At 39.8% G+C, this 27249-nt stretch overlaps 1 protein-coding gene across 3 annotated transcripts; it reads right to left on the bottom strand.

The window, feature by feature from the left end:
• Positions 1–38: 38 nt before the first annotated feature.
• rassf3 (Ras association domain family member 3) lies at positions 39–27022 on the bottom strand. 3 transcript variants are annotated; one of them, XM_057324722.1, is made up of 6 exons: positions 26438–27022; positions 20283–20413; positions 4919–5026; positions 3886–4141; positions 2893–3008; positions 39–2793 (listed from the first exon to the last, which is right to left on the bottom strand). In XM_057324722.1, exons 1-6 carry the CDS (start codon positions 26898–26900, stop codon positions 2644–2646), a joined length of 1224 nt encoding a protein of 407 aa, XP_057180705.1. In that variant the 5' UTR covers positions 26901–27022; the 3' UTR covers positions 39–2643. The 3 variants fall into 3 exon arrangements, with proteins under 3 accessions (XP_057180705.1, XP_057180707.1, XP_057180706.1); XM_057324724.1 differs by lacking the exons at positions 20283–20413; positions 26438–27022 and adding exons at positions 12849–12980; positions 13168–13225; XM_057324723.1 differs by lacking the exons at positions 20283–20413; positions 26438–27022 and adding an exon at positions 12849–13259.
• Positions 27023–27249: the final 227 nt, after the last annotated feature.

The following is a 27249-nucleotide window of genomic DNA, read 5'->3' as shown; positions in this document are numbered from 1 at the left end:
ACTAAACTCTTGCACACAAACAGCCGGACTGCAGTGAATTGTGAAACATTTCATCTTTATTTCCTGAAACCAGGTCTTTGACAAGAAAGGCCACAATTGGTAACAATACAAACTTAAGTAACCCACAGAAAACAAACGCATGACATCTGGATTCATTTAGATTCTAAAGATCCATATTTTAAGTAAAGCTTCCAAAGTTAGAAGATAATTTTCATATCTGTATGCCAATCATTCCTAAACTCAAATCTGACAGGTCCTCATCTATTTATGTATAAAACATACAGCATTCACAAAACCGTAGATCATAACCACATAACCTACAGCTGTGGATCAAAACAAGATCATTTTTGGCAAATGCAGAGTGTGGGTTTCATGAGCAATCTCTAAACATGCTGTTCAACAGACGCATCAACAGCGGTGGCACGAGATGTCCTAAAACAGCCACAGAGAGTATATGCATGAATTATTATAACGCATGCATGTATATTCAGAAGTATTGAAGCGGAAGGCTCACATCCACACCCCTTCACAACACATGAATACAAGTATCACAGTTTCACAGTCTTACTCTACAAACAAAAGCTTTATGAAACAAAATCAAGTATTTAAAAAAAGCTTGAATTAAAATGCAATTAAAAAGGATTGCATAAAACAAAACTGTGCCTCCATTAAACTCCACTTAAGTTTTGAAACGGTAGAACACCATAGGCATCCAACGGAGACAAATAAAAGTAAAATAATTCCCTGAATTAAAACATAAAGTGCCCAAAAAGCATTTATAAGATTACTGGTCTGATTCCCCTGACAAACCCTCTGTTTCGATTGCATACGAGACTGTTGCGATGTTGTATTTCACATCACAGTTACACCATTTTAATTCACACCCCAGTGTTTAAGATTAAAGTTGCCACGGTAAAACATAGATATACTGTAATTCAACCTCCGTTTCGTGAGGTTTACATACTGATTGCACCTGGCAATTGTTTAAAACTTACATTATACTATGCAATTTAACTAGATCTTTGGTTAGAATTGATATAAAAACACTAAGAGACAGTCTGTGGCTTTAAAATAAAACTGAATTAACAAGTGAGCCTCAGGACTGCAGAGATGTAGTTATACAGCAGTTGACCACAAGGTGCCACTACCTTGCTATGAATGTGTCACAACGGACAACAAAAACACAAATCTTGTTGCAGTACCCATCAGAAAACCATCATGCAGCACTAGCATAAAGATATTTATATATAAATGCATATACATGTTAAATCAACTATTGATACACAAGTATCATTTAAAACAGGTCGTGCTGTGACAAAGTAGCATTGGCCGTTTAACTTACTGTACATTATAACAGTTCCAGCCATGAGTCATCAAAAGAAGTTATGAGTCATCAAAAGAAACGGCACTACATCCACAAATACACAAACCTAAAACAAACCTCTTTTGGCAGAACTTTACATTTCTCCTGGCACAGTAACAGAGGTCAGGATACATGTGTATGCACGAACATAAAAAATAAGATTATATCAAGATACTTTCAACATATTCTGGTGTAGTGTAGCTTTAAATCAAACACAATCTGTTATAGATTCAGTCATTTATCTGGACCTTTAATCGTTTAAAATCTTTCTCAATGCTCTTTCCAAAGTTAAGATGTGACACCCGTGTTTAAAATCATCACTGAACAACAAATGCTTTGTTTGCTTGAATGACTTCGAACCCTAGGCCGTTTAACATCCTCACCCTGTGAACACAACCTATCATTTACTTAATTAAACCATCCGAGCTTAACCAACATCAGTCAGGTCTTCAGAAGAGCAGAGGACAGCAAAGTTAATTCCATTTGCTCCAATACGACCCTGACCGTTCCCGCTGCGTACATTTCAACTTCCTCAAATCTGTTCGGTTCCAATTCCAGCACATCACCTAAGAATGCTCGAGCAAACTTACAGTCTGAACCTTAGAAGTTCTGTTTTTAATATTACTTTAAAGCATCCTTTCAACTATTAATGGTTCTGATATGCTACATGACTTTGCCTTTGTCTTTGACATCCCCTACATCAGTTTTCTCCATCACACACTGTACATACATTTCCTGTTAATAAACGTTCTTTTCCCGTCGCAACATCGCTTTCTGTTTAGGTCATCTTCCTCGAGCTACATTTGTCACAATTTTGTCAACAGCACATCTATTGCCAACACTATCTTTGGTAGGGCACATTGCGAGTCATAATCAATCCCCTGTTCCAATAACATCCGGTCAAAAACACATTTAAAATAAAATAAGACTTTCAGAAAACTAAAAACTAAAAATGTCACCCATATAAATTAAACAAAATATTTACAATCCACAGCATCCAACAATTAAATAAAAAAATCTGATTTTCACGTTTCGTTCACAAATGTAAGAAAATAGAAAATGAAGACAAAACTGCAGAGACACAACGTGTGAAACAACACAGGTAAATATGGCACCCGAGGTGCATTCTGGGAGGTGTGTATATCTAGTGAAGGAGTCCAGTGTTCTCCTGAGAGTTTTTGAGATGGGGTGTCCATTTGGCACAGTGACACCTAACAGTGTTCATTACCCACAGTGACCACTAGAGGAAGCAGTGCAAGAGTCTCACTCTCTCATGTTTGTTAACCCCGGCCGCCCGTCGCTCTCAAGGCCTCCTCTAGCTTCTCTCTGTAGCTGTTGTAGCGTCTGGTTATCGAACAAATCTGGTCCTGTTCCTCTTTATCCAAGAAACGGAGAAAGTTGTGTAGTTCAGGGATGGAGAAGGCGTCCCACTGAACACAGAGAGGAAGTGTTCGGTTCACTGATATTCACCATAATTACTTTATTACTTTACGATCGACTGTAAGATAAAAACAAAAAGTGATGCTTACCATGACCTCGCCAGTCTGTTGTTCCTTCAGCACAAAGCTGAGGGTGTCTGTACTTGGTCCCGCCACTAAACGTAGAAAGAGTGGATGTTCTTTCTCCGACAGCTTACAGGTGTACACTGCACACAAACACAGACAAACACGCATTCTGTTAAAAAAAGAATCAAAAATGACTCAAAGAAAGCACTTAAAAACAACATAAAACACATCGTACTATAAGGTGTGGATGAGAAAAGAGTCAGGCTGGTGGAATAGTCTAACAAAACTACATCCTTAATGTTTATGCAAGGCCACATTTGATCACAAAAAACTATGTAATTGTAAGGAAGAAAAGAAGAAAGTGGGTGCAGAGCTGCAATTCTGAGTATCTCATCTCGCTACCTGTTTAATAGGGGCTTTCCTCAGACCTCCGGCAGGGTAAATGGAAGCATGCAGGGCTGTTATGTCTACACTGATGTGGTTGATTCATTCTCTTTTTATACTCTCTGTTTCTATAATGAGCTCTGTGGTGGGACTTTATCAGCTTTTTAACTAGCGGCTCCATACACATGCATTAAGACAGCTGTAAAACAAACACTGGTGATTGAAGTTTAACTCAAATGCCACACATCTGTCTCCTTAGCTGGAGATGCCTCATGAAAATACTCAATCTGGTCTCAGACACTACAGAAACAACAGCATCATTCCGATAAGAAAAAAAACTATGTATCTGCCAATGAAGACTCAACAGGTAAGCACAGACAACAGCTGTTGTGTATGTGTATTTACTACGCTGGCGTGGTGTATTCTTGGCACATGACTAACAGGCCTGTCCTGGGTGTGTGGGTGACAGAAATCAGGCCGTCCATAAATACACACATAGATTTGACCTATTCCAGGAATGCGTGTGGTCCTGCCAAAACGCGTACTGTATACACTCGGGAGGCTAAAGCATTAGCATCTACTGTACGCACACACACACTGCTGTCTCTTCCACATCTGTGCTCCACGACTCACCATGGTCTTCCCGACTGAAGCGTTTGAACAAGGTGAATTTGGCGGGGTTGTCGGCCACGGTGAATTTCTTCAGCAGGGCTTCGATCACCTGTCGCACCGTGCTGGCGCTGCTGATGTGCAGTGTGTTTACGGAGCCTCGCGGGAGATAAAACGCCTCCTGATCTTTCACCCCTCCCGCCCCGCCAAGTTTCACCGAGATGGGCCTCCGCAGGTCCAGCTGGACCTTGATGAAGCCGGTGTACAGCCCATTAGAATTCTGAAAGGCAGAAAAAAGGAGACAGTCGATTTACCTTTTATGAATATCGAGCAACCACAAACATAAAGAAAAACATTTTATCCTATTGTGATATGTACATTTCTGCATTTCAGTCTGGCTTCTGTTCATTATTACAACTGAAATGATATTGCAATGTTAAATGTGGTTTAACAAAATGTCTCGGATCAAAAACGTATAACCTCGAATGCACAAAGTCGCTTTGGATAAAAGTGGCTGTCAAATGCATAAATCTATACGTAGTTAACTTGACTACAGTTGAACTACAAAATAATGAGCATATGTTAAAAACAAAATTGCAAAAAAGCTTGTTTTTGACTAAAAGTTTCGGATTGCAACTTTAAAAAGCTAGTTTCACACTGCAGATGGAGCTCAGATTTGAGGTTCTTCATCTGTAAGCTCATTAGCCCAAATGGCAGCCGTGACTCCCGGCTAAGGGTGAGCCGTGGGGGGGGGTGTTCATTACTGCCTCTGACACACAACAGCTTATTGATCAGAGACACAGCGGGAGCTTAAACATTCCATGGTGGCTTCATACGTCTCTTCAAATAATGATGTCCCCAAAATTAACGATAACAAAAATGTTTTTCTGTTTTTCTCTGGGAACAAAACAAACTGGTCACATGATCACTCATGACTATGACCAACAGATCACAACATGATGTGTTTCATAACTAATAAAGATATTATTTAGGAGAAATGACAAATAAAGAATAGAGGAAGGGATGATACGGATGAAGGTGTTCACCGTCAACTCACCAGTGTCATTTTGAAGTGATCACGTGAATCTGTGTTGTACTGCTCGACCCTCTGTCTGATCTCTTCAAGTGTGAGATGAGCTTGAGGTTCCTTTTCTTTCTCCACATCCTGAAAGACAGACACACACAGACAGTCAATGTAAGCATTCAGCAGAAAGACGGGTCAGCACAGGTCAACCCAACATGCATCAGCGGTTTGACTGTGGTGTTTAAAGTAAAAGTCTCTTTGTTAACGACCGCTCCTGAAACAGAAGCCCCAAAAATCTTAAATACATCTCTGTAACAGGTGACATGCACGTGTAGCATCACACAACGCCGGTTTTGTCGGTAAGTTTCAATATCTGATCTGGATGGAATGGAGCATCGCTCCTTAAAACAATTACAATCGTGCACTTTCTTGAAACAATACAGCTTTTAAACGGAAAGGCCAGCTGAATATTTGAGGACAGAGCGACGTAGCCGCTTCACTCTCTCAGTTCCACTTTAAGCTAAACTCTGCTCTTACATGGTCATACCGCAGACACGTCTGATCTTCTTTCATGAGCGCTCTAAATTCAAAACAAAGGCATACAGGCCCTTATAAGGGAACACTCCTGGCCTGAGGTGCCAACATGTTGACCGACAAGGAGCTTCTTGGAGTCCAGAAGCTGAATACTGCACAAGGTTTTGGCTGCAGAAGTGCTAAAGGCAGTCAGATTTCCCCTCCTGGACCGGCCAGGACTGCACTAGTTGCTGGGGGTTTTACAAAAACAGCTGGTTTTGTTTCGAGTATAGTTAGTGAACTTTACAGTGCATGAGTAATACTGTTTTTTCAAGTTTTTCGAATCATTTGTGTACAGATCAATAAAAATCCAACACCTATGGGAAAAGTTTGAAGGGACAGTCATGCAATGTGTCAAAAATCCCGTCATGTCCACATGGTGCTATGACTCTAGATGTGAGGATTGACTACTGCCTTCACCTGACCTTAACCTGACCCTGACATCCTCAGAGCTCTGAATGAGAAAACACTGAGATTAACACGGTTACGGATGTTAAACTAGTACAACCATTCCCTTATTTCATTTATTAGACAAAATACTAGGACATAAAAACCTGGGGTCAAGAAAGTCCATTTTGTTTTTGAAATAACTTAAAAACAAACTGATGTGCTGTCCAGTGTCCAACCAACTGATGGGAATAGACGGAGACCTAAGCTAGCTGATAAAGCCATGAATTTAATCTTTCTCCTTTGTACGTGCCAACTGTCACAGCGGCTGGGTCATTAGACTAATCCCTCCGGCATCTTGGCAAGCATGTACAAAGATGGAAAACAACACTTGACAAAAAAAAAACCAAGCCCACGCTTTCACAATTCCACAAAGCGCTCCAATTAACTGTCTGATGAAGTCACGACTACAAACCGAGGGCCCATTAAATCCCATTTCACCACAAGAAAAGCCTTGCAAAAGCTGGTAAGAGCTGTGTAAACAGGGGGCCGAGAACCTCTCAGAGGGGCCCGTGGAGCTGTTGTGTGTGTAAGCAATTGTAGTTGACCGCATTAGCTCGTATCATCTGTGGGTTACTGTGATGTGGTCTTCAGCTCTTTGAGGGATGTTCATTAGCCAGTCTGTACCGTACAAGAGTCACGTAAACTTTGGTGCCCGCACAGTAATAGTAAGACAATGTCTGGGGCCAATTTGATACAGGACTTAACATCTAAAAATGGTTTGTCCGAGGAATTTATGATGTAATGGATGGGTAAGAAGACACCGGGTAGTTTTCATCCAGCAGAGCAAACAGAACGCTGTACAAAACTACACGAGGAAGGACAGGGTTAAGATGGATGCCTCTGCACAGCAGGCCGTGACAAAGGCAAAATAAACATGAGCCCGATGAGGTAATGTGACAGAAAAAGCTGCTCTTCCTCCCTCACTGTGAGCGACTGTGTGTCTTTGCTCTCATATGAAGCAACACGTTGATGTAGGGAAAGGGAAGTGTTTGGAACAAAATGACAGGTTGAACTACAACTACAACAACCTCAACTACCTTGAGGTCCAACTGAACCACCTCACGTGTACCTTGAAGGCCGGCCATTGTAATGCAACTCAAAATATAAAACCTGAAAGTAAACAGCTGTCAGAATGTAGGCCTTGGGTTGTGATGTCCGTGGTGAACTGATAAGTTGGGAGGTGGTGTTTGATCAAGTTTTCATTGCCTGCCTTTCTGTATTAGAATTTTGTGCAACACTTGGTGGTGGTCATGGTGAAGATGACTTCAGTGGAATGGGACATCGAGGTGCAGTCAAACTAGTTTGTCAGGCACTTATCGAGTATATGGTTAACCCCTGATTGTGTTTGATAAAGCACCTGATATCATCTGTCTTAGTGTTAAGCGTTGCCATCAGGCAAAAAACTAAACAGACAAGACAATCCAAAGACAACCTTTCATATTTTTAGCTGAGGTTTTGGAGGGGATTTCAGATCACGCCTGTAAACATCACACTTGCCAACAAACACTCATCTCAAAGTTTCCTCCCAATTCCACCAACCCCTCAACTGTTAGCACAGGAAGTCACCACACCTTTCCTCTCTAAAACATTCCCGACTAAAGGAGAACTGCAAGAACAGCAAAAACAATGCTACCCTTAGAAAACCAAAAGCAATTCACTGCTGGACTTTAAACTATCTGACAACAAACAGCGTAAAAATGTGCCATTCATTGTGGCTTTCTTCATTGCATCATGTGAATCTAGAATATTCAGACAACAGGGAGGTTTACAGGAAAGAGGACACCAAGAAAAACACATGAAAAGAAGAACGGAAACCTTTCGCAACCTTAACAAACAAGCACAGTTTATGAGCTTATCCATGTTGTCATGACTCATGGGATACTTCATTCTGAGTACTATAACATTACATAACCAGGAAAAGTAATGTACACACGTTATTACGCCCTTCAGAAATTACCCTTTAACCCTCAAGGCTCTGCAAAACATCAACAATTACGGTTTCATAACTGTAAAAATGGCGTTTGGTTTGTGAGGCACAAAAACATCATCTTCTCTGGCCTCCCCTACAGACAGGCCAACAATAACAAAGACCCCCTCAGGAGGACTTTTACAAGCACCTTTTATAGGAAACCAGGACAATCGCCTTCCAGCGATTTCCATTTTGACGTCACACAGCTCTACTGGGATAGTTATTGTACATATGACTGATTGCTTCAACATTTCTTCTAAAGAAATAACGTTGATCCTCAATGATCTGAGATATATGCCAAACAAGTTATTGGTAAAGCAAACTTCAAAGACTACTGATAACATAAGATACCAAGTGAACCATAAAAACAGGGTGGGGTTTGTTTTGCTTTGACTCAACCGAAGGCAACTCTATACTGTAAAAGAGCTGATATTTTTCTCAGAAAGCAGACTTCTTAAGAAAGTGAGGAACTTGAACCCTCTACAAACCGCACAACGTAAAGTCTAATCCGATCCGAGGTTGATTCACAACAAGGTGAAGTGGAGATGTCTGACTCACAATAAAGCCATATTGATCATAGCAAACCTGTCAGCCCAGATGGGAGTAGACTGTTTTATTTGGGATATAGCGACCCGATGAAAGATAAGCCAGCTGTATGACATCACAATCATAATTTACGTGAAATCTGTCCATACACCACAGCTATGAGGAACTGATCTGAAGCGGAAAATCTTTTCGCATTTCATGGCTACTGCTCATCTATTGTGTTTGATTGATGAAAGGTTGGAATTATGAAATTATAAATCAAAAATACCAGGCTAACATGACGAATCTCCCCATGTCGTTTTGCTTAAAATATAAGACCTACAACTTATGTGCAGTTAAAAACTCACATTTATCATTAACAAAAGTCCTCTAAGCACCAATACTTGTGATAAAAATTAACCCAGCATGACGTTTTTTATCTAAGACTGTAAAAGATCAGCCTTCTTATCAGAGCCTAGCAACAAAACCAAAGCACTGTAAACTAAGGCTGACCATTTCTATGTATCCGGGAAGATGAGAGAGACCTTTATTCACATGGATATTTAATCCACTGAAATACGTCTGCTGCGGTGCTTTGCGATGATGTCATTCTGGAAAAGGGATGGCTTAGGATTTCAAAAGAAAACGTGAAACGAAAAAGACAGAGATCAGATGACACATGCCAGGTGCCGCCATGTGACCCATGCGCTCGGAGAACTTATCCGGTTTCTAATGAATCCGGCCAAACTCTGTCCTTTATCTCAGCACTGCCATGTGGGTATGTTTCCTCCCGGGTGAATGGTTTTATTCAAACAGATAAGCTAGCCTGAAAGTCATAGAAAGCGATATCAAGAAAGATGAAAGGCCATTTTAGATTTCGGCATGAATATTCAACTGATAATTTGTACTAATTCTGTTACTGCAAATGTAACTGCAATTACCATCAAAACAGGCCATTAGAGCCAAACCTCTGGATAGATTCATTATGAAACCATGGAAAGTTTATCTGCCGACGGAGTTGAGGTTTCGTGTGAGATTTAGCCAATGAACCCTGAGGTAGACACCGAGAAACAGCCACCTTCATCTGGTGTTATCTTCCTCTTAACTGTAATTACAGCTCTTTCCAAAAAAAAAGAAAAAACTACAAACAGATGCTGCACATATGGAAACACACATGAACTCCTAACACGCAGACACGTATGCCTAACAGAGCCGTGACCGCAAGCAACGAGCGGGAGAGAGTTGTCTATACTGTCTGCAAATACATTCAAAACTTTTGCGCTATTTTTAATGCTTTGTCGGACTACAAAAAACTGAGATGTGGTCAATGTTGTTATTAGGGCTGCTTGTAATATAGATTACCGGAGGAAACACACACACACACACCTGGATTATAATCAAATACAGTTCCATGACGCACAAGACTATTTTGCGGTCTAATCACGTTAAGTTGCTTTGCTCTCCTGACCAGCGCTTGATACTGTGATAAAAAACACAGGACACTAGTTATCTATATTTTATCGTAACATTAATCTAATATTTTTTCGTAATATTATGGATTTTGTGTCATGAAACCAAGTGTCATGAAAATAACTAAAACAAGCTTCACTGAAATTTGGTGGACAGTTTATGAATGTAACGTAACTGTGAAGTTTTTTTTCAAGACTATGTTTACAAGTATCAGCCTCTTTCATGCAACTATAATTCTAGTCGCTTGGGGCAATATGGGTAGTGTGAAATAAACATTATCTACACCCAGTCCTAAGAACAGAAGACACATTTTTATCCGTCTCGATTTACAGCAGGCGTCTGCAGAGAATTCCTAGACTTTCTTGGGTAAACTCAAAGTAAACTGAAGTCTGCTTAGGTTTGCATATCATACTCAAGATTTAGCTTAATCTTAAATTATTGGTTTATCTTTGAGTGTGTCAGACATGTGAATCCTTATTTAACGCTCACGAGCACATGAACTCCAGCAGCTACCAAATGGAGCGTAATTCATACCATCAACATGATTAATTGTTGCGAGCACTTTGATCAGATGGCTGAAACGTGTCATGCGGAAAGCTCAGGAGGATAAACCTGGAAAACCTGGAATAGCTGAACAATAGATTGGAAACATTGACAAGAGTTTCTAGATAAGTTTCTCTGCGCATTTGCAACTGCTGGCAAAGCATACACACGCTCAAAGCCAATGACATCATGCATAAACTATCTGCCACCAAAATGGTCATCCAAGGTACTACATGCACACAACAGCATGAAATTTACAGATCGAGAGTAGCCGTTTTGCAAATGTATGCAAACTGTCAACGCACCAAACAGGGCTTCAGTTTTTTTGCACACAGTAGCAGTTTTCTGTTCCAGCTGTTTAATACGACTGCTAATTCAATTTCCCCTTCAATCAGGGCCTGGGATATAAAAACAGCCTGGGGCTGTAGATAACGTCTGTCTTTCTTTACAAGCGTCAAGTATTTCCCCCTACACTGTCCTGTAAAAGCAACCCTGTGAATAACCCGGACACGTCCAATAGGAATCATACCATACAATCTTACTTCTTTAAAAATCGACACAGTTCCTCAATGGAAAGTGGATGCATTAGTTGGATCGCTTTGGCTAAGCACAGAAAAACCGGTTCCTTAAGCAAACTGTACGCTACATGCAAGAAAAACTGCTTTTTACTTTAAATATGACATGCATACAGTAGTGTTTGTGTGTGAAGACATTGCTGTGGCCCACACAGACGCCCATGATCCTACTCTGCATGCCTGGCCTGGCAGCTGTTTCCCAGGGTCGGTGCATCTGTGGCCGGCATTTGTCTCTGCGAGCGCCCACAGCAAAGAGATGAGAGAAGGGCATATCTGCTTCACATGATAAAAATGACACTTCATAGTCAACACACGTTGTAATGGATACGAAAGTAACACTTCGTATCTCAAGCATGATTTTGCATTAAATTAGTAGCTGGAGCTCAAGGTTATAATAAACTTTTGGATAAAACTGCTCAGACTTTCTGGTCGGAATGAAGCAACAGGAAGTTGAGCTGTGGCAAAGTGTTGATGCCGTTTAGGGAACTGACTCATTCCTTTTTGAGCAATTGTGCCGAACACCGTCTCATTGCACAATGGATAGTCATTGCATACAGCATGTGTAGGGGTGGATAGGGATTAAAATTCTGGAATTCATAATAGCTATGGGCTCGGTTCCAAAATAAATTAAAATGTTCACAGAGCTTGTTGGAATGCATTATGTGATGCATTCTCTGCAAGTATGCTCTGCTATGCTGCCAACAAGTTATTTTAAATTCAAAGCATAGCCTTCACATCAGGATTGCATGCCTAAATGCTTTCTACACATGCAGTTCAGTAGGTTTCACAACAGATCCGTAGACATGCAATAATAGCCCGATCTATAAGGCTTCCCCTGTTAAGTGACCAGTCCCATGACAAATGTCTCTCCGCTGACATTTTCCCACAATTGGGTAATTGACAGAAGCGTGGGGGTGATTCCATTAATCTTTGAGTTTCAGAGCGCCTCTTCACATCACACATGACCATGCAGAGGCCATATTTAAATCACATGGGGTCAGTCACGCAGCAATGTTACTACAGACACAGAAGCGCCATAAAACGGTGTGAAATTATGAGCAGTTGTCTTTGATTTGGAAAGACAGCAAGTTGAGACCCACATCAACCCACATGGAAACAGCATGAATAAAACAGCATTCATGAGGCATGACGTCGTGCTATTAAACATGACACTACCATTAAAACAAAAACGGCAACACAGAATACTTCCTCAATACAACCAGAAACAGAAGCAATATTATGTTGAGGTCATTCATATCCTACACTTTTCTTGCTGTCATGGCCACCACCTCGAGCTGACACTAGCTCTATTGTAACACAAGCATGCAACAAGTCTCCGTACCTTTCAACTCAACTCAACTCAACTTTATTTATATAGCGCTTTTACAATTTTCATTGTTACAAAGCAGCTGTACATGAGACACATTGACTACAAGCAAAACAATCAAAGTTGTACCTGCAAAAACAAGATAAATAGTAACGATATACATTCTCCAGGCTAGACCAAATAAAAACGGACATTTGTTAATGAGTAAAAGTCCGTTTTAAACTTTGGTCTGTTGTAGGCATCATTGCGCATGCGTGCAAAACTTTAATGTAAATTTTAAAGCAACAGCTGATTCGGGACACTGAATATCAAACATAGTATTTACAAGTACATATTATCATAATCAAATCAGAATATTATATAATATAATATATAATATTAATACTGCGTTTAATATTAGTTTGTATTGTTTTCTTACTACCACATGGTTGCACCATTGTAACGTTATATGTTACCCGTATGGCAACAGCGCACGTAATACTAAATAAGTCAAATAAATACGTGAATAATTGAATATTTTGTAGTTTTTACCTTCAAGTTGGTGGGCTTAAAGGAAGGTCTCTTAAACAGAGAGGTTCTGGCAGTAAAATATTCCTCTGAATCTTCTTCCAGACTGCTGTATCCACTGCTCATGGTGCTCGTCCACGACATTTAAGAGAAACTCTGACACATATAAACGTATTAAATACTACAGTAAACGTAAATACGGAGTAAACGCGCAGCTGGGAAACTTTTAACGCGAGCTTACGCCGCTCAACTGAATGAGGAGACGATGACCAAATTAAAATAAACTACTCTACGTTACTCGTTTACTCTTTCGGGTGTATCAGACGGAATAAGAATAATTTACCTGCTACAGTTTGAAAGAAACTTCATGAAAAGCGCAACCGGTTCATGTATAACCAACGACTTGAACTAAACTGAAGCCAACAGGCGCAAGGCAACCGGAGAGGCGCAGTGGATATTGAACACACCCACTATCACACGCACACATACACATACACATACAAAATCCTCATTTATTGTAGGTTCCGTGTTCCCTACCTGTCGTTGTGTCCTCCTGATCAGTGCTTAATCGTCCATTAAGTAACAAGCTCACTGTGTGTTTTTTAGAGAAAGATTTAAAATTATAGGCACGAATGAAGAAAGTTACATATGTTAATTGTTATCATCAGGAAAAAAAACTTCCGCCAAGTAATATAGTCCATTAGCCTAACTACGTAACTGGCGCATTAATTTACTAAAGTATCGGCGAATTCTCCAAACAAAATAAGGAGTCAAAACTATTTTATTGTTAGATTCGGCAGAGAAGTAAATAATGTAAATGTTTGCTGTCTAAAAAGAAAATTCTACTCGAATGGATGTTGATGACTAAGAAATATATAAAATGTAAATTGACTTACCGCTGTAAGTATGCAGCACACAAATGCAAGCTGTCTTATAATTACTTCCTTTGAAACATATGGGCTGCTTCTCAAGAAGTTATATTACTTGGCCTACCAACTGAGCTAAAAAGAGGTTTGGGGAATTTAATACAAGCCTGTACACCCATATGAATGGGTGTTTCTCTAACCCATGCAATCACATGGACCAAATATATAGTAGAAAATGTGGAGCATATGATATCTTACATGGCCAAACTTTCTTTCAGTGACTGACAATTTGTCAGATGCGTGAGAATGACACCTCAACCATTGTGAATGCCGACATGTCTAAACAGATACCTGTGGCCATGGTAACGAAGGAAATGAGAAACTGTAACTTTACAACTACTCCCGTTTCATGTCATGTGATCAAGATTAAAAACAGGTAAAGCTGACCACTGGTTTGTCCGTTGATTCAGTCATTAGGACCGTACTTTAATGTGGAAGCTAAAACCCAGAGAGAAAATGTAACTTATTTAACCAATGACAAACTACAAACCTCATTTTTATGACTTGTGTTGGACTTAGAAGGCCTGGATTTGGATCTACGCCATGAGCAAAACACTTTGGGGCTAACCACTTTCAGCACTGTTTGTAATTTGTCCAAAGATGTTGGGTTCCACCTCTTTGCAGATCAAAGTTGTCTGGGATATGAAAAAGATCCTCAAATGAATAAACATGTAAAGAAAGTCGCATATAAGGAAAGGAAAATCTTCGAAAAGAATAAATGTTATTTAACGTTTAGATAGGCAGAATATTTTTGATATCCTTAGCAAATTTTCTTGTAAACCAAGAAAGATATTTGGCTCACATTGTCATTATTATGCACTACAGAGCACTTTTCATATTGACTCTGCAGACCCAACTAAAATACAAAAGAGCACAGACATCTTTTCATTGTGTCAATGGTTGCTTTGAGGTTTTAGCTTATTATCTTTCCAAGCAATTTCCCCCTTATACTTGTATATTTTGCATTTTACATCAAGTCAAACATGATAGCAGCTCACCCAGTCAAAAGAAAAAGGGAGTGATGTGTCCAAGTCAAACACAGGCAACATCTGCAGCAGATCAAGGACAGGGCTAACCACGCCCCATAAACTGTAGCTTTCAAGAGGTCTGTGGAAGGGCAGGTCTTAATTTAAACTTGGAGAGAACCTAAAAATACCCTGTCAGCAGAGGGAGAGACTAAGAGGCCGTTTACACGAGATCGTTTTCAAGTGAAAACGCGAAAACATTTATGCGTTTTGAAAACGTAAACTTATGAAAACGGGTCTCAAAGTGCAACTTTTTGAAAACGCTGCCATTTTCGTTTCCATGTAAACTGCAAGTCGGAACTTTCTGAAATCGATGATGTCTCGCGCATGCGTATTACGCGCTCGGTCGCGCGAGTATAGCCAAAACAATATGGCGGCTTCCCGTACTGTGAGCTCTCGCTGCTCGACTATGTATTAACGTTTCCCCAGCAAAATGTGGATTTGCTGCACCAATGAGACCAGCAGAGACACACTATTTACATTCGCCAGACTTTAAACACACATATACGTCGAACACGGTATTAAAAAGCACTTTTGGCTTATTACTGTGCATGTGTATGCGCAAAGGCACGTCCGGCTTCTATACACAACAACATCGCCATCCACTGGCCTGGCGTGCATACTACAGCGGGTTTATCCGTTTTCCTGCATCCGTGTAAATGCAGACAGTTTTGATAACGCTGTCATGTGTACGTGAAACTTTTCAAAAACGCAAAGGAAAAACTTTTCCGTTTTTCATCGTGTAAACGTGGCCTAAGTTATGCAAACCAAAAGCTGACAAACTGCTAGCCCAGGACCAACTGGTCAATACTATGTCGGTCTGTAGATAGACACACAGCAATCAGTTTTCACTTAAAATCAATGTCGACCGTAGGAAAAGCAGTATTAAATGGTATTAAATCATACAGTAAGTGTAAGGCAAAATACAGTACATGGAGGTGACTGCACCCATCATATTTTTGTTGCCAAGGAGCGTGTGAAAACAGTCCGGATGTTTCACCCCACTAGGAAACTCATCCCCAGCCTACCTCACCCCGCTACAGAACAATAGGGTCTGGCAGGAGGGCCAGAGAGGTGACCTGTGACTGCAACCTGTAGTTTTTCTGGCTGAGGGCCATAGCCTTCATTACACATTAGCCACATTCCTTTGCAGGAGTGGTTCACGCTCCCAGCGCACAGACACCGTTTATGTGTCGGCATTTACGTGAGGCCGTGTGGAATGTCTCGTAAAGACGAATCATTTTCTTACACACACACAAAGAGTTTTTTGTGATGGGCCCATGAACTCGTGCAAGGGTGACCTCAGGAAAAACACCGATTAATGACAGGATTACATGTCGGTCTTTAAAGAGCAATTAAAAGGAGTTTCAGTCCTTTAATTATGCAAGATTATAAAGTTAACCCAATGACAAATTGCTACATTTACAATGTTTTTGTTCTTTAACTATACGTCAGGAGACCATTAAAGCAATGTAAAAGTGACAAGGTTATAGTTCACTAAAACTATTACAATTATTTGAAATTATAATTAAATTCAAATAAAATATTATTTAAACTAAATATTATTCAACTAAACAAAAAGTTAGAAATGTTGCCTTATCAATAAACTGAGGCACTGGAAATAAAAACTAAACTAAAATTGTAAATGAAGTTAAACTTTTAGAGAGAAAAAAGTAAACTTTTACACCCCAGTGCACAATAAAAAGGGTGATAGACTAAATCTATTTCTTTCATCTTCTGGCACTTTAATACTTTTTTATTGTAATCTGTCATTTTAATTAAGGTAAATAATACTGCAAGGTAAATGACATCATCACCACAGGACAAAGTAACTTTACACTGCCTGACAGAAAAGACACATAACTCTTATCATTATCCCACAGATTTGACGAACAAAACAGCATTTAGTTTAACCTTCATAAAGTATTAGTTCTCCTCTGCTCGTATAGTTTCATCGTGTAATTTTCAGGATGCAGTGTGAGGTATAAATGAACCCAAAACCCATTATTCTGAGGAGAGCTAAAAGAGAAAATGACCTCATCATCTCAGTCTAAACGTTACCGAGATCCAAGCCGAGATCAAGGGTTTCACAAACAATCAGAGCTTAGTGTTTACTACCCTGGGACGTTCCCTAGATGGAAATCATAGCCAAACCTTACATATCCAGACAGTGAAGGAAGACTAAATAGAAGGTAATTTGGGACCAACATCCACTGCTGTTAACAAAAAGGACACCCACAGTTAGTCTAAACCTCAGGACAGGTTGTGTCTTGTCTTGTGGTGGATATGGAGTTTCAGAAGGTCTGCAGTTTTTAAAGGCTCTTTGTGTGTCAGTCCGGTGTCCACAATCTGATACTGGCATAAAGTGGGTTGTCTCTAAAATTCTGCAGTCTTAACCCCAGGGAAGCGGGCATTTATCTTTTTTTATCTAAAAATAAACATTGGATTTAGATGGACCATTTGTTAACAGGAGCTCTGTAAACATCAGGTTGATTTAAACTCACAATGGTGTCCGTGATTGGATGGAAAGCGAGTGGAAGGATGAAGATAAGACATGCATTGTGAGAACTACAGTAACTTCACCCCTAAACAGCTTGGTGCTTTTAACTTGCTTATATTTAGTTTGTGCTCATTTTGCTTGGTCATTGAAACAAGTTTGAATCTCACTTTTGACTTTTTGGCTCAAAAGAACAGTATAAAAGAACAAGGTAAAAGAAATACATGTTTGCTTTTTGTGAAGGTCTCTTTAGTGTTAAGGAAGAGGTCTGTTATCAAACCACAGTGTTTGTGGAGACAGCAGTTCTGAGCTGAGCATTCCGCTTCCAGATTTTGTCAGATCATTTTATCCGTCTGAAAGTGGAGACAGTGTGATTTCAGAAGACATTCACAGGCCGGTGCACATTTCCATAGAACAAATCTTTATTACCGTTTGATATAGAAGTAGCCACGGCAACTGCTCTCTATAGAATTCCACCAGAAGTCTTTAATTCTACAAGTGGTTTCATTTAAAAACCTACACATTCAATTTGTCCAGTTTAATTAAAAACACTTTCTCAGGGCTTGAGAACTCCTTTTTCCATGCATTGGTTCACTGCAATCGTGTGAAAACCTTTACCGTGGAAAGCAGAGGAAGAAATGCTGAAGGAAGTCTGAAGCATGTTTCCAGAAAGTTCTCAGGGTCAAAGAGTCAAAGGGGGGACATGTGTGAACGTTACGCTTACTGGACAGTTAACGCTGAGTTGACTAAATGTAGATCTGAGGAAAGGGGATTAGCTTTTAAGGTGGTCAGCCTCTAATCTCAGGCCTCCGTGTGAAAGATCTGCTTATTCTGCTCTGCTCTGCAGATAAGAGAAGTTGTGTTCTTTAACATCACCAGAACTACAAGTAAAACACAGTCACAGATAGTGTCTCTCCAATGAGGTCAGGAGGTCTGATCTATAGAGGAAGTTATTTATCGGGTCATTTTGTGAAAGTAAAAAAAGTAAATTCTCGTAGCATTCCAGTTCAGCATAGAATGAAATATTCTCCCAAACTGCAATACTGGAGCAATAAATTGCCAAACTGTCGTTTAAAAATTCTTTCTAGCCAATGTAATTTTATTCATCTTATTGGCAGTAAGCAGTAAGCATGCAGCGGCCGTCTCGAGTCAGAATTGATCAAACTGAGCCAAGCCCTATCTTTTCAGCATTTCTAAACTCATCTGCTAATGTTCATACATGGGCAAAAACAATGCCACCTCTTGCTTAAAGTAAATTAAACTTGACCAATGCGGGTCAGATTGTGTAACATGCATCCCTGCCCATATCTCTGTTAGTGGGAGTCACATGGGCGTGTGGTTACTGTGGTGGAGTTCTTGCAGTTTGGACCGGCTTTACCACCCAGAATGTTCTCAGCGGTCGGCACGAGCCTGCCAACAAACTGCTTTCTCTCGGAGAAAAATGAAACATTCAGGCCGGCTCTGCTTTAATAATTCAGCTGCAGTTGAATTTAAGTTCAACATGCTTCTCCTTGGAAGCAGCAAACTACACAATGACTTCTGTAAAATTGCTTGTTAGGAGTTTACATCACAGTAAAGAAATGCTCCTGCATAGTAATGTCTAAATGTTTGTGTGTACTGCAGACTGTTTCCTGGGGGTTTCTTCCTCTTCTTTAGATCATATTTACACCCATTTCTTTAACTTCTTAAACACCTAATACATTGTAACTCTTTATATTATAAAGTACACTCATGTATAGCCTACATCATACTTTAAATACATCACATTTGTTTTGCTATTCAGCTTTCTCCATTATTTTTTATCAACACTAGTGGTTTGTTTTGCATTGTAGTGGGCGTTACATGAAGACACCCTGACCTCCCCACATCACTCCCTCAATAGTCAGTATTACAACACTACAGTGGGATGACTGTGTGACCTTTTTTATTCCCGAATAACGTGTCCAACTCGACAAACTGCCAATGGGTGGGAGGGGGCCTTCCAGTCTGGAATGTAGGGTCTATATGAAAAGTCATGCACGCGCACACACACACACACACACACACACACACACACACACACAAATGCTACACTCATCGACGTTTAGACACAGACAGCTGGTTGAGTATGTCCTGTGGGAATGTACACACCAAATTACAAACGAACCTGCTTCAGATCTCAAACACAAACACGCAGCACAGTGCCATCTAACAGCGCACTGAATACTAAATGTTTATATCACAAATACACAAAGTAAAGATGAACCCATTTGCGATTCGCGCAACAGGTGCGACCACATTTGTTGTTTGTCTTATTTTCCTAAATACATCACGAAAGTAATTCATAAACAAATAATCTGAGATCTGTTTCATAACCGGTTGGTTAGCCTGCAGGCATGGTAATGCAGCAGTTTACACATCTCTTCCTAAACCCGCCGAAGTGGTAGAACTGGATTGGCATGAGAAACTTCAGCGTTGACCCCACCGAACCTCTCTCTGTCTCACAATGTTCCTTGCAAATATGTGTCATTCTTTCCTCGTGTAATATCCTGCTTTTGAAAGAAAGGCTGTTGCCATTTTCATGCAATAGAAATGATTGTTTATCCGTATGCTTGTGTTTAAACTTACGACACTAAATGATATATTTTATAATCCTTAAATACTAAATCACACAGTTCCTCAAAGCAGCTCAAGGAAGCAAAACAATAATTACAATGACCAGGCGCAGAATATTTTGAACACACCCTTAAGAACAAACCGTTAATAAATGACCTCTGAAATTGCCTAAAGACTAAAAGCTTCCTATGACATATCTGTCAATAAACATTAGTATTACATTTGTAAAATCAAAATTGCTAATCTTACATTAGCCTACCAGTGAGACTAACTGAAGTTTAACCTTATTTATCTGGAATCGGTCTCCCCCTTGTGGCCACGACTAACCATCACTAGGCCTACATGACATCGTTTGCGTTTTAGATTTACAATATATATTTTTGAAACAAATGCAAAAAATCCATGCTGTACTTACGCTGTGTGATGACTCGTTGTTGTTGAGGTGGTCCTGAGCGAGAGGACTGAGGGGGCCATTAATGGATCCATTAGGATGACAGTCTAATGTCACCTGGTCACGGCACTGAGCATGACATGTGTACTTACAGCCTGGAGAGAAAACAAGACAGCAATGTTAAAGTCACCTTGCAATTAAAAATTATAATACTAATTTTCTTACACAGCGTTGCAGTGATTCTTTTAAATGATTTGTCCATGCACATCACATTTGTAGTTGTAAACTTTAATCAAAAACATAAAGCTCCACTCCCCCTCTAAACAAGTATTCTTTTCATGATGTAATGCCTGAAAAAGAGGTAGGACTATACTGACTGTCCAATGGGTACCGGTGGTGTAACAGGCCAACTTACAAAGATCCAATCAGTTAGTGGAGGGCGACATGAAGTTCCGCCCTACTTTTTTCTTTACAAATTTAAGTAGCCATTTCACTCGCATGTATGTCACAATACGGAAAAGAAGACAATCACAGCTTCTGTTTCATGGTGACTTTAAGGTTGTGAAATTAACCTGAGCTCAGAGCAAAAGTGGCATGTAAATAATACATTTCTCTTTTTTATATCTATTTCAAAATACTCTGCAGGTTTAGTCGCTTAGCAGATACAATTGGGACCTGCTGAAATCAAACCTTTATGGTGCTGTTTCTGAGGTGAGCCAATAAGAAGTGTTTTTACATTAAAACAGTTTGAAAATCAGTTTGAAAAGCTCGTAACAAAGTGAGATTACATGATTGTTGTTACATATGGTGGATAACGGATAAGAGGCAAAGTCATAGTTTAAGATGGACCAAGATGATGGCCTTAATGTAAAAGATAACATCAAAAGACAAAAGTAAAGTAGGTACTATAACAATAGCTATAACTGAAAGACTATCAAACAGAGGTTTGGTCCCAACAGTAAAATGATAAATTGTGACCTATACACAGATGATGATTAACAAAACAAGAAACATGCAATGATCATAAGTAACCAAGGAAACGGGTAAGGTTGATAAACGGGTAGGTTGAACACAGAAACCAAATGGAAAACAAAATGAAATGTAAGAGTTCATATCAAAATAAAAGTCACGCACTGTATAACCCTGAACACAGACAGAGTTCATGTGACAGCTGTTTAATCAAACATTACTTTTCTGACTTTGTTTCACAGCATCCTTTGATGAAAGGACAATGTTCTTACAGTCATAATAGTCAATAATACAGAATAATCATAATACAGAACAAATAATTTTGCTCAATTGGAAATGTAGTGAAATATGGTGCTTCTGCTTGAACTAAATGGAAAGCAAAATGTCCCTGTTTGTAAATAAGTAAACATAATAATTACATTTTAATAAAAAAGTTTGATCTGAAGCATTCACACATTATGTATTAAACGCATTACAGGCAACAATGTTCTGTTTTAGAATATTTAATCTGCTGTATACACATGCATCAGTTTTACACAGTTTAATGAATATATTTCTACATGCTAGTCTCAAACTACATGATAATACTGCAGTAAATCACGTTTTAATATCTTAATGGACAATAAAAGTTTCATATTTTTTAGCTTCGTTGATATAATTAAATATAATACAAGGCTTGCATGTAATGCAAGCAGGCTTTTGTCCGGAAAAACAATGGATGGAAAAATAATAAACACACAGTCATTGGCAGAGGGAGTTGCGCCACAAAACAGCATTCCCTGCTCACCGATGCCACTGTTCTGAGCAAGCATACAGCAAACCTACAGATTTTATGAGGCATTTCTCACTAGCTGAAATCTTTCATTTCCTCTTAGTGTTCTTTCCTACCTGAAGACTGATGCGTGACTTGCTGGGTAATTTTGCCAGAAAGTTTACAGAATGCTGCTCCCATCCCAGTCAAGCCCTTCTGTCTCGAACCCTTAACTCACAGCATCCCATCAGAAGCAGACCCATGCACCAGAAAACCTCATGCTGCGGAGTCCACTTTCAGAAGGACAAACCTCATCTCTCTCTTACGTCTCTCTTTCTCTCGCTCTCTATCTCTTAATGTGCTGAGTAGGGTGATTTGACTGTCAAATGATGAACGCGTCGCCAACAAAATGATGGACGTATGCCGTACAGAAAGTGTGCAAAGCAATTTATATATGTGTGTGGGTGCATTTGAACCAAGGCCAAAATGATTACATTTTCCCCCAATCTTATATATTTGTATGCAAACAGTTTCTTGTTTCTGCAACTTTTTAAATCATAATAAAGAAACATTTAAAACCAAAATTATACTTAAATAAGACCTTAAAGGACCTCCATCGTCACCCGAGGTCAAAATGACACAGATGAAACTATGAGCAATAATACGACTGTGATGTTAAGTGGATCATTTGTACAGAGGCATGCTGGGTAATGATTGTCTGAAGTGCTGTTTATGGTAAAGAACTGTAGTCATGCGAGTGTATGAACTGGTCTAATGTATGCGTGCACACACACACGCACACACACATGCACATACGCACACACACACACACACACACACACACACACACACACACACACACACACACACACTCTCTGTACTGGTCTCTGGGGGGCTGGGAAGTGCAGGTCTGTCTCTTCCTTAATTGCACTTCCCGTAATAAGGGACAATGATATCGATCAGGACCTGCCTGAGAAAAACAAAAAATTCTTTCACACACACACATGCACCCCCCCCCCCACACACACACACACACACACTCAGAGCTGCAATAATTGCTATCTCAAGAGATTTTACTTACTTAATGTTTCAAGTTTCAGATATTAAAGAAATTTGTGATTTTTCACATGCATCTGTCATTAGAGAAAGTCACAACAACATAGAGCGACAGAGAGCGTGAAGCAGGTGTCTTTCCCTCACTCCCTCATTTATTTAACAGGTGTGTGCACACTAAACAGGTGGAGGCGTCATTCTGTTTATCTTTCTTTCTTTTTTGATGCCATTTGTCAGAAAAATGTATTTTTTCGATAACTATGCATATGACGGCTAAACAAGTAGCCCAGCCTGTCCTTGTGTTGCCGATCGGTTAGATAGGCCTAGCTGTTGTTTTCTGTCTGTGTTATTTTTGGAACATGCCAGAAATAGAGATGACACACTATTATCATGTTCTTCTTCTCTGATACAAGTACATTTCTTAAACGTCATTCCGACCAGCGGCCGCTTAGTCTCCATTCCAATCTGAAACAACACTGCAGACGGGACACCTGCACGACCCTCCTGAGGTCACATCCAAACCATTCTTCACCAATGAGTTTTCATGACTTTAGTCCTTCTGAATGGCTTAGAAACTATTTGGCAAGCTATTGTGAGTCTCTTCTCGTGTTGGTGTCAAACTGCCCTCTGCTGTTTAGACTCAGCTTTGTCATTTACCGCAGGTCTGTGAGCGGATGTTTTATTGCTCTGGTCTGTGTTTGCTGGGGTCTGTGGCTGTCTGCTTTACTGAGCACCCCCGTGTTTATCTCTGTAGAACAGACAGCAACAGACTATAACACAATGTCTATACAAAAACAACACACGCCGAACAGAAAGCTCACACAACCCAGAATATATTTTTCGTTCCCTTTACAAGTGACTAACTCAAAATTTCCCAACCCAAAAAAAACAAAACTTTTTGAGGTTGCTCTTTCATTGCTCCAGAGTTCTTCCTTTGTGTTTCACTAAAGTATCAGCTTTGCTTAGGAAAAATGAAAACAGAAACAAATGAGTCAATTGTTCAAATTAATGAAGAGTATGGAGGTGTACAACGAATGTAGATTGTAGAGGTAAAATAATTTGGATTTGAGTAAATTTGATGAGAAATGTCAAGATCTTCAAAAATATTTGCAGACTTGGCAAAGTATATGACCCCAGTTTATGTTCTCTCTTCTAAAACTCTAATGAAGACATCTGTGAGATTTCCGACTCTTTTGTCAGAAGAAATATCTGAGACACAGGATATCTAGCAACCATCATGGCAGCAACATTTGCTCAGACAAGCACTACTCAAATTTCAAAATTAACACCTATATAAAAGTTCAAAATATTTCATTTTTGGATGTATTTAAGTATTAAGAAAAGGTCGCATTTCAAAAATAGAAACTAATAGCTGTGTCCACTGTTATAAAAATAATAATGAAATATTTTGATCTGCTCAGTATAAAGACATGAATTGCCATAAAAAAAAACACAAAGTCAAAATGACCAGCTCACCAGATGACTTCCACAGCAGACTAACCTCCAACCGACCAGAGCGCCGCATGACTTTTGGAAAGCGGTACAGGAGTCCTGTGAGTCTTCTCAAAGTTCTTCCAAACCCTTTCCCCAGACCCATGACTCACAGCCCGCTCCACCAGCACAGCATCCAGACTTCTACTTCAGTGAATTTATCATTGGCTAAAATGTTTTTTTGGAGAACTCTGATGTCCATTTTTCTCTATGTCATTCTCTGCCCTTCAGTACTGAACCTCATCATGGCCTCAGTCTATTAACTGATTGTAGTCTTCTGTCATCAGTCCCCCTGCCCTAGGTTCTGTGCGTGTGTGTGTGTGTGTGTGTGTCAGGGGCGCAGTTGTTCACCGGCCCCTGAGTGTCCCCTGTGAGGCCCATTGTGACCCATCATTGTGCTGTAACAGGACAGTGTGGCTTCTTTAGATACACTGTCGCTACAGCTACACAAACAGACAGATGGACATTAGAGGGGCGAACAGGTGGGTGTCAAATAGCAGGACACAATACAGACTGAGAGGGCCCTAAAATATGTGGACCTGCAAGATTCAGTGCACAAAATAGGAATGCGGAAAATGGAAATGTTTTTAAAGCGTAGAATACAATGAATATTAGATTACACTACACTGCAGTTCATTGGCTGATTGCAACTTTTCTCAGATGCATTAAAAATAAGATTTGACAGTTTATTGGGTTTCTTATTAGTTCTCTTATTTCCGGTTTTATACAGTACATTGTTTTATTACTTTTTATATTATTCTTAAATACTTTTTGTTATATGTTTATAAGCTTTGGTCAACGGTCGATCCAACGTTCTCTTCTCTCTCTCTCTCTCTCTCTCTCTCTCTCTCTCTCTCTCTCTCTCTCAATTACCTAATGTCTCAGGTCAAGCAGCAGGTAGATTCAGTGAAAGTTACCTTTGTCCAGTTGTTCCATTTGAGTTACCACAGCGTTTGTTACTTGTGAATGGACAACCTATCTGCACAAAAGCAGTTCAGGCCAAAATGAGAACTATGGGTTTTGATAACATTTGTCAAAGTAATGTAATAAAAACAACTCCCTTGTACAAATACTCTTAGGGTTCACTGTAAGCCATGCTACAATGTTTAAACTTTAAAAGCAAATGTGGTTGCAGGTAGAGATAATACTTTGCATATGTCTCAGAGGAATGCTATCATGAAAACAATGCCAGTCATTCAGCCTGGAATGGAAATTGTGAAAACAGTGAACCTGTTTAATTCTGCCATTAACGATGACTATTTCAGATACAAGCATCCAGCGTACACGAGTCCAGTGTGCGCTTAGTAAAAAGGTCTGTTTTCCGCATTATGTATAATTCTCAGGAATGTAGTTGTGAAGTCCTCTGTAAGGTTTGTACAGTAAACTTATCATGGCTGAAGGTGCAACCCAATGAACGTACAAGCCAAAACCAGTCTTTCAAGATGCCTGTAGATGAGCGTGTGTTGAGTTCCATGTACACACAGAGATCTGTCACATACGGAATGTGTGTACAGAATGATTACATTTTATATTTGCCATAGTGATCAAATCTAACTTTTATCCAAAGTGTACACAGACACCCTCCTGGAGTAACATTAAAGTGACTTGATCAAGGGCACGGTCATGATATGAAAAACGGAATTAAGCCTAGAATCTTTCAGTTATTCTAAAAGAATACACCACCGTATAATAATCACATTGTAGAATTGAACACCTCCCTGTTTTTTATAATAGACTCTACTGTATGTATATGTATATTCTTAACATTAAAAAGTATAAGAGTTATAGAATCATGATTCGTCATTTCTATAACCTCAAACACCAAGACAGCCTAAAAATAAATGTTTAATACATTTAAAAAAACAATTCTATTTAACTGGACAATCTGTAGAAGGTTTATTTTAATTTCTCTCACCTGTGCATGTAAGGCCACCATGCAAAATATATGCGCAACATACATCGCACCATGCGTGCGCCGCGTCCTGACAAAACGCGTGTCCCTCTCCTTTCTCCTCTTTTACCCGTGGATCCTTAGCCGAGGGTTCGAATATCGTCCTCACATCAGGAGGTTTGTAGCCCCTTTTTCTAGCTCGAGCTCCGTTCTCCGCCGCCTTCGGTAACGCGTCGCTTTGCTCAGAGTTTGGAGAGACGCGGGGCTTCTGGGGAGACGCAGGTGCCTTCACTGCTTTCAGCTTCACGTTGCGTATTCTAGACTTGGCTTTGGGTGAATTCATGTCCGATCTTTCTATCAGGTCCCCTTCTTCTATCCGTGAGGTCGGTAGTCTGTTTAGCTGAGGCACCGTTAACGGCGACTCGACGGCGCAGTAGTGCGGCGGAGAATACTTCCTGCTGTGATGCATCATGTCAATTATTATCATCAAGCGTCAGTGTGCCAATGAAAACAAAAGAACGCCTGTATATGTGTAAGGTTTTTTCTTGATGGTTTATGTTCTATATGTGTAAGGTTGTTCTTTGAAAGTTGTGCTCAGGCAGGTAAGACAGGTACACAAAACCCGCATCATGTTTCATCTGAGCTGCGCACTAGTTGTCTGAGGGCATACCTCAAGTGTGATAGTGTGGATTTACAGATAAGTGTCATAAATAGTCAATTTATGAAGTATGACTATTGTGCATCCCGTTTAAGCCCCTTTATTTTACTGTTCAAGGTGGATAAAATTTGTAATAAGAATTCTGTAAGTCGCGTTTGGTTACAAAAGTGATATTAAA

This window comes from Triplophysa rosa, linkage group LG24 (assembly GCF_024868665.1).
Source record: "Triplophysa rosa linkage group LG24, Trosa_1v2, whole genome shotgun sequence".
Lineage (NCBI taxonomy): Eukaryota > Metazoa > Chordata > Actinopteri > Cypriniformes > Nemacheilidae > Triplophysa > Triplophysa rosa.
Note: the sequence above shows the minus strand (reverse complement) of the source record. Positions and strands in the feature narration are given on the sequence as shown.